The 13,737-nt window shown below is 35.7% G+C and overlaps 1 protein-coding gene across 5 annotated transcripts in view; it reads right to left on the minus strand.

The window, feature by feature from the left end:
• The window catches only part of ADK (adenosine kinase), a 295,940-nt gene that overhangs the window by 259,661 nt on the left and 22,542 nt on the right, over window positions 1-13,737 (minus strand). For 4 of the 5 annotated variants that reach the window (XM_074907206.1, XM_074907210.1, XM_074907207.1 and 1 more), the window contains exon 3: window positions 773-826. The exons of the other annotated variant lie outside the window; for it this stretch is intronic. In XM_074907206.1, coding sequence (XP_074763307.1) covers window positions 773-826 — 54 coding nt within the window. The remainder of the gene's footprint in view (window positions 1-772; window positions 827-13,737) is intronic. 5 annotated transcript variants of the gene reach the window in all.

The following is a 13,737-nucleotide window of genomic DNA, read 5'->3' on the forward strand; positions in this document are numbered from 1 at the left end:
AATAAAGAATATTTTGCCTGAACATGGAAAACTCTCTAAAAATTGGAATAAATCTGAACTCCAAGCTTTTTTTGTTTGGGTGCATCTTTAATGAAGGAGCAGAATAACTGAATAAGCCATTACTGAAATGTTTGATTAAGCTTCCTGTGGGTACTTCTGCAAAACAAAAGAATGATCCATTCAACAATGGATCTTATTTCTTCCCCGGGAACAAGAGTTTTTAGGGTATAAAATCAGATTAGCCAAAACTAGAAAAATTTCAGTATAACTGACAAAGCACTGGTGACTCTTAGCTACACAGCCCAACTGCACTGATGAGAATTTGCAAAGATGAGAATGGCCATGATATCACAGAAGTAGGAAAATTACAATAATGTGTCAACACTGAACCTCAAAAAATATTTTAATTTCTGCCAGATAAAAGCAAACATTTCACTTATACAGAGACAAACTGCAAGCAGGCAGTATCTGTTACTACAACCACTGTTATACATAAAACATCAACTAGGATGAACATTAAGACATTTAAACTGCATGTGTACCAACTGCAGTTAAGAATTTTTAAAACAAATTAATGAAAAAAAAAATGTTTAATTTTTTTAAACAATTAGTTTTCAGACAATTGTGTAATTTACAGCAGACAATATTGAAGAGCAGAAGCTATTTATGAAAACATAAAATTTTTGTTTCATGTCTTTAAAAATAAGATATGTATGTACATAGAAAAGTAATTACATATAACATGCATGTATATCACCATAAAAGAGCTTACAGTTCTTTGTGCTTCTCCTCTGCCAAAATTTGGTCGTTTGGCTTCAGCCCGTACCTTGAAAAAAAAAAAAAAAAACAAATACAAAACAATGCAGTTACTCCTTTGAGAACATAGACACAAAATGTAGGTTTTTCGTTTCAAACAGGCAAATAATTAAACTGTGTAGTATTTGTTGATTCTGGTACCTCCGGTATTGCAAAGACAGCAGCAAAGTTTTCTAAAAAATTTATTACATGTTTATTAAAGTAAACTTAACATCACACAAAAATTTTGTTTTATATCATGGCTTCAATTTATATCAGATATATCTTGCTATATATCCAAAATAATTGCACTTCATACCATAAACTGTAAAGTGATCATCTTATTTGGATCTGACAAAACATGACAGTGAGTAATACAGACAATGTGAACACTAAAACTGGCTGTAGTGTTTCCCCCGTACCAAATAAAACTATTAATACCAAAAACATGCTATAGAAAAAATACACTAACAACAGGCTATTTAAGAAAATTTCTGCAGTCCATACAGGCAACCTCTGATGAAAGGGAGAGCCTGAGACAAAGAAATTTTCTTTGCTAACTTACCCTAATAGGCAATTTTACAGAATAACTTGCCTACAGTGAAGGAACCCCATTTCCGACAGCACAGGCTACCACTGGTCATGCTGCAGGCTGCACTGTCACTCACTTTGGAAAACCTTTAAGAAGTGACCTCACTTTTGTTCTGCCTCAGAACAAAATCTTTTGCCATCTCAAAATATTCCACAAATCTAACTGATACGGTTTTCTATGCAGTTTGGGGTTTTGGGTTTATTTTCTCATTTGGTTGACTGGTTTGTAAGAAGTCAAGTGTCCATTTGATAATTCTATAAACAGCTAACTGCCCACACTCAGAAGGCAGAAGGTTCCCACTGTCTCTGCGCTCTGTTCTTGTTCCTTGCTCCAGTCAACTGCAGAACCATAAATTACTCCTCCTGAGGAAAGATTCTGGTCACCAACCAACAACAGTCAAGCTATCTTGCAAACTGATTTTTGTTTCAAATGAACAGATAAAATATGTTTGCTATTCCTCACAGTATTTCCTGATGATACTCTCTGAAACTTGTTTTTTCAGCATCCATTTAAAATGCAAGCACCAACCCTGGACACATTCTCAGGCTCTCTAGTGCTGCATTCAAACATACAAGACACCGACTGACTGACCCATTTTTCTTGTTTACATATGCAGAGACTGCCTTAGGTTATTTGCCACAGTATCATGCTGACTTGCATCCATTTATCCACTTTGCTGATAAATCCTTCATGTAGTCACTTCTCATCAGAATACAGTGGGGTCCATCCACATCCTCCTAAATGCAGTGTTTGCATTTTTTTTACAGCAAGCAGACTATACTATAACACTGTTCAATAACAGATTCAAGTCACTTGGTTTAATTGCCAAGTCTTCTTTATAGTTTGCCATCCTATCAGTCTTTAAGCCACAGATTTTAACTGTTGTGATCTTACATTTACTTCCAAATCAGCGTTTTCTATAGTCAACACTATCAGGCTCTTTTTCTTTAATGAAAAAGGGTCTAGTCCAACACCAGTCTCTTCATAATGCTGCTACACCTCCCATATAGGTCCATTTGTCATGTCTTAATAAGCATTTTATTGATAGCAAATACTTGTATATCAGAGAAAAAGCAAAGAGCTACTGGGAAATTCTAAAAGGAACATCTTTCACAGGTCAAAGGACACTAAATCTTCTTATGTAACTTGCAACCTTACTTAAAATTAAATCAGGTCATTTGTTAAAAGGATCTTCCTGTCACATACAGATATACCCTTGGCTAATATGCAATCCCTTTTGTAAATGGAGACCATTTTGCCCATTAAAAAAGATACCTGCATAAAGTCATAACTGTTCTTCACTAAAAATAACACTGCATGCTTTTCCTCTGACCAGAAATCAAACTACTTCAGCTAGAACTGAATACAATTTTATTGCTGAAGATATAGAAATAGTATCTATACCTGAGCTTTTTAAAGCTTCTAGATTCCTTGTTCCTTCACTTTTTTTTTTTTTTTTTTTTAAATCCACAGTTTAACCCTCAGAATTATTTAGAGGAAAAAACCCAAATATAACCCTTCACCGCTTAGACTAGTAAGTCAGATACAACAGAAACCATGTAACATAATGGGAATGCTGTTTAACAGATGAGCGATTTTTGCCTCGGGTATGTTACTGACATGCCAGAGAGGGGTGCGGGAGAGACACAGTTGCTACCCCTGAGGTTTGCAGAACAGTTCCTTTGGTGAACCTTATCTTACCTAATCTTTTTCACCACCACCCCCTTCTTTCACCATGAAAAAGGCATTTTTCAAATATTCTTCCTTGACCCCTAAAGATATTTCTTTGACAAGTTGCTATCGGAGGAAGTTTCCCACAAAGGGACATGCTTGTAGAGTTCAAACATTTGTTAGTACTATATGCATTAAGACAGGTTGCATATTATATTTCATACACAGCTGCTGAAGTATTTAATAAATTTAAATGTACAACTAGCACAGTGAACAGCTTACATAATATTTCCCAACATGTGTTTTGTAGGCAAGATTGATAAGCGCCAGTTGGCACTTCCTAACTAATGAAGGTTAGATTTGGGAGAGTTTCTCTAAAAAACATTTCATGAGCCGAGAATATTAAATGTAAAATTGAAGCTAAAGATACACAGTCGAAAAATTTAGAATAAGGACATTTAAAACCATCTAAGCAACCAGAAAAACATACTGTATATGTATTATACATTTACATAACCTAGTAAGTACAAGAGAAGCAAAGAGGCTATGGAAGTAGGCAAAGGAATTGAAGGGACTATAACTTCATCTTTTTTCCTATTTTCTGCCCTGTGAATTTCAAAGCTCAAGACATTCTAGAACATTAGATAATTCTTTTCAACTACGCTATACCAAACTGATACAGTTTCATAATGCTAACAGTCTCTTCATCACTGCTCAATATCTTATTTCAAAAAAGGGACCTTAGAACAAAAACATGCAAGAGTCTAAAGCAAGATTGTAGGTAGGTGTCAAAACAAACTGTAGTACCTGTCAAAAATTATACATTTAAACACTTTGATATTTAATCTACTGGAAGAGTAGCCAATGATCCAGACACGCTGTTCAAAATGGCAGCTGCACACAACCATAGAGATAGACAGAAAAAGCACCCCAACTGCAGTAATTATCACACTGCACAGCTGCATATTTCCACCAAACAGTGGTGCAGCTGCCTGCCCAGATAGGCACATCCTGGTCTCTGAGCATCATAGCTGATGGCTTCTGACAGTCCAGTAGTTGATTGTACCTTGGGTAAAACTTCCCCTTTTGGAAGGCAGAAGCTTTTTCCCCAAACCCAGTTTCTTATGGAATTTTTTAGCCACATCTTGGTCTAACCTCTAGATGTCATCATATCATAGTCACTCCAACATACCCTGTGCTGATCAAAGCTCAAGTGACCTAGCTGCAGATAGGAGCGAAGAGGGATCATTATTCTATCACACATCCTCTAATCACAGTTTAAATGAGAAGTTTCAGCTGCTTTACAATACTCTTTTCAGTGTCGAGATTTTTTTTTTAAACAGTATTCTTTCCAACCTGGTTACAAAAAGGCATGTTTAAGCATTTAACTTACCAGGACAAACGAGAAAACTAATTCCCCTACATTTCATCAAGAAACAAAGACCCAACTCCAATTCACACTCTGGAAAAGCACCTCTCTGTCCTTTGCTACAGTGGAGCATAGTGATACAGGATGTCTAAATTAGCCTGCTGAGCAAGTCGATTTGAATGCCTCCCATCAGTCCCCCCAATTCCATAACTTCAGAACATTAACAAACTGGGGATATATTTCAATGAGAAAAATCTTGAAATAATTGAATTTTAATTATCAATGATGTTTTCAACTTCCCAAGACAGCTATCCTGAACTTCTCAATCTTTTTCCTCATTTGTTTACTGTAACCAGTAACTCTACCAGAACTCAGATCTGAAATACCTAACTGCTGTGTTTCCAGAATCAAATTTTATGTACATGCAGATATATAAAAAGCCCCCTACAACATTATTTCTAAATTCATAATTACATTAATCTTAAATATTTACCCTTTTCCACACATCTGAAAATAAAGTAGCACAGAACCAGACTAAAAGATTATTGTAGGCATTCAGAGGACAGATAGTATACAGAGCCATAATGGCATTTAGGAAATTTTGCTAAATATGAACTAGTTTTTAAAAATGCCAGGGCCACTTGGGAAGACTTTTACTGTGTTTAACAGCTAAATGTACAATTCTGACCAACACATTCTCTTTGGTTATAGTGTTAGGGAAAAAAAAAAAAATATGAAGGCAGGATACTTTTCTCCTCTTGCATATATATGATTTCCCTAGCATTCACCTACAAGTTTATCATCTCAATTTCAGTTTTTGCAGAAATGTAACATTTTTACTAAATGTCTGCTTTTCATTTTTTAAGCATATTAGAACCTGCAAATTCAGCTCTGACTTCTGCAGTACACTTTAAAGATCCTTCTGAAATGGTAATTCTACAACACTTCTTTATTTCCCAACTCCTAATATGAGAGTGTATGAAAATTAATGTGCTTGGACTGTCGTCAGCATTTTTACAATAATGCTTTTAATGTAACAAACAGCCATAAGGCATGGTTCCCTTCAGGCAACATCCAATTTTACAAAGCCCTAACCAAATTAAAAAGAAAACGCGGCCTACGCTAAATATGTACTGGTGAAAAATTCCAAATGACTATCAAGTTCAGATCTGCTCTAAGAAGAAGAGTTTCCTGAAAAACTGGTAAAACTCACCTATCCAGAATAAAAACTGGTGATGAGCAGTTCTAAAAAATGGCAATAGGTCTTCATAGCTTCAAAACGAATTTACCTTTCAGAATTACGGAGTTGAATCTGAAAGCCTAAGCAAAAACTTACATAGAAAAAATAGCAAAAATTGCACAGATATCAAACTAAAAATCAGCACATAGACACTGCTACTTGGGCCAGAAGGACCAAGACAAAAATCTCCATCATGCAGACTACCCAGAAACAACGAGGTACAAAAAACTCTATACATATCAGAGTAATATTTTCACCAATATTTTCAAGAATACTTGTGAAGGAACACTACAGATAGGGGTGTTTTTGCATTAAGTATCACTGTGAGTACTTAGCATATAAAAAAAGATTAATACTACTTCAGTAATACAAAATTATGACAGTAAGGCACCCTAGGAAGCTCTAAACATGTATCTATGCAGACATTCTCTACCTTGTTTGATATAGAAATAAATAAGAACTTTTTGCCACAGTACATAGCTCTAACCTCACTCCCCTTTAAGTGCACTTGGGCTGTGCTATTCCATAAGCTTATTGTGCTTGATATGCTTTGCTGCAGTTACTGTTTTAAGTATTTCTCAGATTGATTAAAAATGGAATTTATGAAAGGGTAGATTTCCAAGATGTTCTTTGAACTTTGTAGAAAAGCCATCAAAAAAAGGAACAGTGCACTTTCTCTGTTGGTTTTACTAACTGGACAAGACAAGTAGAATTTATGCTATGCTAGGCTTTGCTTCATCAATAAAAGACAAGACCTTTTAAGACAGAGCTCTGCAGGACCATTCTTCATAAATTTTCAACAAAGCCATTAAGAAACTTTAAGGACTTCAGTATAGTCTTCTCGTATTTCAGATTAATCTAAAGAAGTTTCCATAAGAATGATTCAGCAATTATGCTGCTTCAACTTTCAAGTGATGTTAAGGCTACTTTAACTGTTCTAAAAAAAGAAATGCAGTCCTTCTTCTGTTGATTTTTCTTAATTATTAATTTCGTAAAAACTAGGACAACCAGCCTGTGGGACATTGGTGCTCATATGTCCTTTTTCAGACTGTATTGACTGCTTTCAACCAAATGCATTTAACGCATCCCACAAGACTTTTCAGGTCAGAAACACAACCATGTGTGAACCTGCTGTAACAGTGCATCCTCATGAGCATTTACAGACCAATGCACACAGCAAGCCCAACAGAAGCTCCTAAAATATTTCTAACACATCAGATTTATGGGGGATGGGTATAGAAGGTCAGCCTGTTTCTCTACTGCTTCCATCTGCAATTTATCAGACAGAATGAGTAATGCTGCCATAACTGCTAACTGCATCTCTTCTGACTTGATCTATACAGAGATCGAAAGGCAAAAAGTGAACCACTTTTCTACAGTAGTAAAATACTACTTAAAGCAAGGTAGTATTTCTGCATTTTTGACAAGGCTTATAAATTTCAGTTAAATCTAATGTACCCTTACTCTTCTGATTAGCCTAGTAATCTTTTTCATGTACATAAATACGGAGTTTAAGAACCATGACTTCTATTTGTTTGGATCACTACTTTAAGCTTACTAAGCCAGATTCTAGAGGCTGTGCATTTTCTAAATCAAGACAAAAACAAAAAACCACAACCCTCAGACCACACCTCATGTATAAATTCAGCAGCCAAATTCATCACGGACCAGATGCAACCAGCTAAACCAAAATTAAAAGTTTTGTGTAACTAGCACATATATACACCCTAGTACAAATATTTGTATTAAGACATTTTTTCCCCCCCATTAAAAAAAAACAAACAGTAAAGGGCTTTGATTCATAACCTGAAAGTCTGTCTCTTGCCTGATTTGCAATGTTTTTATTCTGCCAGTTTAATATATTTGCTTTTTCATTTTTTCCATAAATTCCTCTGTTGCTTTGCTATATAGCCTCCCAGCTTCATCATCTGAAAGGCACCACACTTCCCCACTCCCTCAAAATTTCTCTCCCCTTTAGCCTCTCTCCTATTCCATAATACAGCAGTTGGTCCCCCCTACACCTTTTCACATTCTTTCTTGGCCTCAAATTGACAGCAAAACAGGGACCCCTTCTACATTAATTTCTGGTTTTAATGACAGCTGATCATTATTCATTGTTACCCTAGGATGACGTTCTACAGGTTAGACAATTTTAGAAAAATTCCTTACTGAGTAGATACTGGTTTGTTGCCAAATGAAAAATGCAAGTCCAGAACCTTCTTCTTGAAAAACTGAAAGTATCAAAGAGGGATTTTATGACAGCAATACAATCCCAAAGAAAGCCTGTGTCCAGAAAAATCTAAATTTTGCAATAGTCCATGTATACCAACAAAAGAGGCAACGGCTTAAAAGACTTTTGAGACATTCCTTTAGGGAAGTATTAGGGCTGTGAGAGAATGCACGTTTCGGATTGACCCCAACATGGATCAGTGCTAGATCCAACACTATGCCACACATTTATGAGTGACCTAGAGTTAAGTACAGTAGCTACTCATGAAATTCACAGATGACAGCAGACTGGCAAGGGTATGTAGTGACAACGTTCTAGCAGACAGTAAAATGAACCCACTCAAACACAGTTATTTCAAAATACAGACAGATGCAGAGCCAAGTAGGTAAATAAAAACAATAAAAATATGGGCAGGGGTAAAGGCATGCCACAAAGCAGTAACTTGGGGGGGTAGGGGGGGGAAATATGTGTCATAATTTGCAACTAACCTCACCTGAGCTTCCAACTCATGTCTAACATTGAATCAGTGAACTACTTCTACATAGAAATAGGAAAGAGTAAAACAAATCAAAATGAGAAATAAAGAACAGAGTAAGTGGTCAGCCTCATTAAAAATGGAAGGGCATGAAGTAAGTCAACAGAAAAACATGTAGTTAAGACATTTAGCTTGGAAAGAAGAAATGTAGGTGGGAGTAAAGTACACACTAGTGGTAATGGAAAAGAGACATGAAAAAATAGCAACAGAAGGTTAAGATACTTCTATCTGAAGACTGTTGAAAATAAATTACTTCACAGTTATCAATGACAAAGAATCAAGGTCTGCTAGGGAAAGAGCATGTAGCATTGTCCCAGCACAGAATTACACTGCTTAACAAAACAAAAGCATTAAGGAAAAGTTTAAGCGCAACTCAAACCACAGAACATGGCTGTTTCATTTATTTAAAACATCCAGACTTTAAACACTGCTACTGGAATATAAATATCAGGGCTGAGAGAATGAAGGACCATCTTGGAAAACCCATGGAGTCATTTCTGCTATTATCATTTTTACCCAGTTATTAGTACCCAGTTCCTGTGTATTAGTGTGACTGGAACCTTATTTGGCTGCATCACATCCTATATAAACCTCTGCTTTTCAGAAAAAAACTTGGAATTTCTGGGTAAAAGGGATCTTAAAAACGTTAACAGAAAGATTTTACCACAAAACATTATGAAAATGAAAGATGATTTAAATTTCAACAGAATTAACTTAAAATTTTACACTCCTGAAACCTAAAAGAAAAAAATAGTTATTGATGTCATAAATTAGAAGCATTTTGCTTCTCCAATTTCTCACATGGATACAATCACTAATTTAAATATAAACATTACTAGGTATAGTTTTTCTTCTTGATCAGTGTTTTCCTAAATAGTTGTTTCTAAATTATTAAGCATAATAAGATAGACTCCCCACTGATAAAATGGTTGGAAATCAGGACTTTAATCAGCTATTAATATTATAAGACAGATTTAAAGGGCTTTTGAAATTGTAGTCAAAACAATAATAGGTTTAAATGATTAAAAGGGATTAAGAAAGCCATGAAAGTTCAAAGCCTGTTAATCACCAGGCTGTTGAAAACTATGATCATTTAATAGGGTCAGCCCTATCACTTTGGACTTAACCATATAGTAGTGGCCTTGTTAAAACAGTTCTCAACTAGTGAGCTAAAAATTTAAGACACCTAAACACTTCCAGTATAAAGAAAACTGTTTTTTCGGAAACAATTTTTGAAATATCTGATTATTGAAGTATCTACTATTGAAGTATCATTTGACAAACCCAGAGTAGTGTGGTTGTTGATGCAACCCTGCCTAGATTTATAGATTATTTTAATGGTTTCTTTTAAATTAAGACTCTCTGTATGCCATATATGAATAGCATTGCCAGCTACTCAATTGATTTTCTTTATGCTGGCAAACGAATCCTTCTTCTCCTTCTTCTAAGGAGAAGGCAGACTTGTAAAGCAATGTGCTTTAGGTGTCAGGATGAAGTGTGACAGGCTCTACTTCTACAATAAAATACAGGTTAATACTTTGGACAAACTAACAAAGGTAGTAGCATTACACTGTTGCAAACATAAAACAACAGTGTTAGGCTCCATCAACATGCATTTCATAACTGAATTACAACTTTGTCCCCATACCAGATCTGTCTCTATCTATAAAAGAAAAAATGAAAACAATTTCTAAAATACAATTATTTTAATATCTCTAGTACAAAGAAAGAAATGCCACATCAGTAAAAATCAATTAAGACACAGCAAAAGACAATTATTCTCCAGTTAAGAACTCATAAGCCACAGACAGTCCAGAATATTACTTTCAAGCAATAAAATCCTCCAAAAGGAGAATAGTGGAAGTGCTGAGGCTGTATGGAATCTTCATTGATGTTAAATAATTTATTTTCTTAAAAATGCTAAGAATTGACCTTTTCATCATTCATAGGGACACAGAGAAAAAGACTGATGTATCACATTTAATGCAAAATGCATTGCTCCATTTAGAAATCATAAGGACACTAACAGCAAGTCTTACACACCAGTTAAAACTTTTTTCTTATTTATTTAAAAAATATAGTTTAAGATGTATTGCATTTTCCTGTTACACAATTTTATGGATGTCTTTCTGTTTGTGACAGGCTAGGCAAAAGTATCAATTCCATACTATTACTGCAACCTAAACAAGTCTTCATGATGCCTCTAAAAGCTAGATGTCTTCCAACATCTGTCTGCACCTGAGTACTTCTACAGGACAGTCCAGATTACAGAAACTTAAATAATTGCCATGGAGTTCGTATGCCTCAATTTGCTTTCTCTAAAAATTATTTTTAACACTGACTAGAGCAAACAGCAAGCTACAGAAAAGTGTTGCAGCTACTGTGAAATTCCAGCCATGCTGAAAGAACTTATCCAAGCCACTAAAGGCATTAGCTCTATTGGAAAAAAAAAGTAGTATATGAAAAATGACAGAGAACGTTTCTTTACTGCACTGAAAATTTTAATTTCACCCTAAAAAAATGAAGGAGCAATACCAAGATGGAGATATAGGGCTCTTGAGAGATAAACTCCTTGCTCTGCTACCACTAGAGGATCAGACATAGCCAGAACAGCAATTACTGCTTCTGGGAAGAACTGTTCCTCCTTTTCGCCTCTAGCCATAGCCACTGTTTTGTATCTTAACCCTTCATCCACAGTGGTACCTGCAACATCAAGCCCAGACATCAAGGATCTGGCAGGGGAAAAAGGGACTGAGGTATTTGGACAGTTCTTGCCATTTATGGCCCAGAAGAGCTTCCTGCTTTGGCTGAGTTAAGAGTTTTGTCCCAGGGCTGGTTCAAGAAAAGTGTTTCGAGCATTTCTAATTCTGTGAGTCAGCAGAAATTTGAAATTCCATACCTTCCTATTTTGTAAAGTTGCCAGGCTTCTTTTGACCCCAATTTACATTTAAACTTGGAATGTCCTACTTTTGAAAACAAGTCAGCTACACCTCAGATGTTCCTGGCTACAGCAGAGATTTGTAGTTAGTGCTTTCAGAACAATAAAAGGCTAGCAATTACTAAAGCAACTTACTCATACTAATTAATGTTGTATTTGAATGGTGGAATCTGCTGATACAATTCTACAGTTTGCCATAGTTTATATATACTAGCATTGTCACTAGCACAAAAGCTGCTTAAGAAGGAAGTCTGGGATTTTGCACAGGCTAACTTTTGCAAAGGTGGTAAGATCAGCTGGGGTTTTTTTCCCCTTAAGTAAAGCAGATAACTAATTCCCAGCCCGTAATCCTCTGAAATGTGATTTCCAACAACTCCAAGCTTATGGAATTGAAAGCTAGATTTAAAATATTACAGACATTGAAACTGAAACCGTATCTAATCAAGACACACATCCAAATGCTTTGCCTAATGTAGACCAATTAACAGTTGTGTTCTGTTTAGTACTTTAGTTAATTGTTTTGTACTGCTGTACCTAACATCACAAGCACAATTCAAAACCAAAATAGCTTCAACGAAATACACTAGAACACACTCTTGCAAAATGAAGTTATAGCAATCAGATTTGAGGGAAGGTCTTCAACCTCTTTTCCACAGAGCAGCTCAAAAAAAAAATTTCCCAAGAGACACATGAGATCTTGAAACAGTTTGCTTCTTCTACTGGAAGGCCAGGGAAATATAAATATTAGAAATTAAAAGACTGACATTGTAACTACAGTTCTTGTCTTGAAAACAGAACAGATAAGGTATGCTAGCTTGAAGCCACATAAAAAACGGATTAAAACACTTGCATCCCCATGTACCATTTTTGGTTTTCAATTAATTTTGTATCTGTTGTTGAGACTGCATGTCACCTTTACTCGGATGTGTCAGGCACTGAATTTGGTAGTAGTTTCACTTCTCATGAAGGAAGATGACTATACTAGATGACTATCACTAGAGCGATAGCATAATTTTACAGTGATCTTTATTACCTACCTTCCTACCAGTGGGAAACTCCTGTGGCCTAAAAAGAATAAAACCCAGCCTCAACACTAAGGAAGTAAATAGTCTCAATAATGCAAGAACTGAAAAAATGTCCATGGTGGTATTTGTATTTCTGTAACTTCTTGCTACTGTTCACTTGTTACAGCTTGTCATATTAGGAAGTCATATGCTCCCCTTTATGCTTTGTCATGTGCATCTCAGATTCTTGCACTGAAACTTAATCACTTTTGCTGTCACTTCCTGACAAGGGAACAAATACAAGAAAAAAAAATAAAATCAGTGGACCACTGGAAAAATAATCACCCAAAATTGTTTAGTCATAGCTCCCTAGTCTTCATGTGATAGTAAGACAGACATAAACCCACAAGTTTAAAGTAGAACCAAAAAAGTTAAGATAATTTGTACATCCAAAATAATTTCTCAGCTTGCAAAGACACAAAGCTTTTATAATGCAATTTTTGAGTTGTCCTAAGAGATATAGTGTTGTTTTATAGGATGTGGCACAGATTCAAAATAAGGATCTAATGGTATAGCAGGACACACAGCACAAAAATCTACATCAGTTACTGATAAAACTCAATTGAAACTCATGATAATATTAAAACAAAACAAGGCATACAACACTTTCACTGAAATACTCTATTATCCTATTAAAGAGGGAATCAAAGATTTGTAAATGAAAGATATTTGTTTCCAGCTCTGCATTTGATCAGAACTTACTAGGGAACTGCAGGCTTCATGACACCCTACAGTCTACACCACAGACTTGGGTCTCCAGTAACTGGAAGTATTGACTGTTCTGCCCTGACAAAAATAAAATAGCACTCAGAGATCGGATTTACCCTTTTCCAGCCCTTGACTAAGGGAAAACAAGAACACCAGTAATTAAGAGGAAGACAGGCTGCCTCCACCCTCTCCTGTGGCCACAGCAGAGACCACAGGTCCAATCCTCCAGAAAGGACCAAGACAAGAAGAGGCAAAGCACAGAGCAGGCCTGGATGTGGTTATGTGACACAGAGCACAAGTATAGTATCGGGGATCACCAGTAGCATAAGCCCCTCATAACTTAGGTTACAGTTAACAGTAACACTGACGTGGTATCTACACACTGTTTGGGAGAAGCAAGTTACTAAGAAGAAATACTAAAAACCAGTATTTAACTTCAAAAGGAAGGACAGAATCCCTCTCATCTTAATACATGAGAATTTGGGAAGAAAAGCTATTGAGATTGAAAATTGCCTCACCTGAATGAATCAAAACCAATCAAGTAGTAATGAGCATTATAATTCACTTAGATATCTAATTTTTTAAAAAACTGAAG

Source organism: Athene noctua, chromosome 5 (genome assembly GCF_965140245.1).
Source record: "Athene noctua chromosome 5, bAthNoc1.hap1.1, whole genome shotgun sequence".
NCBI lineage: Eukaryota > Metazoa > Chordata > Aves > Strigiformes > Strigidae > Athene > Athene noctua.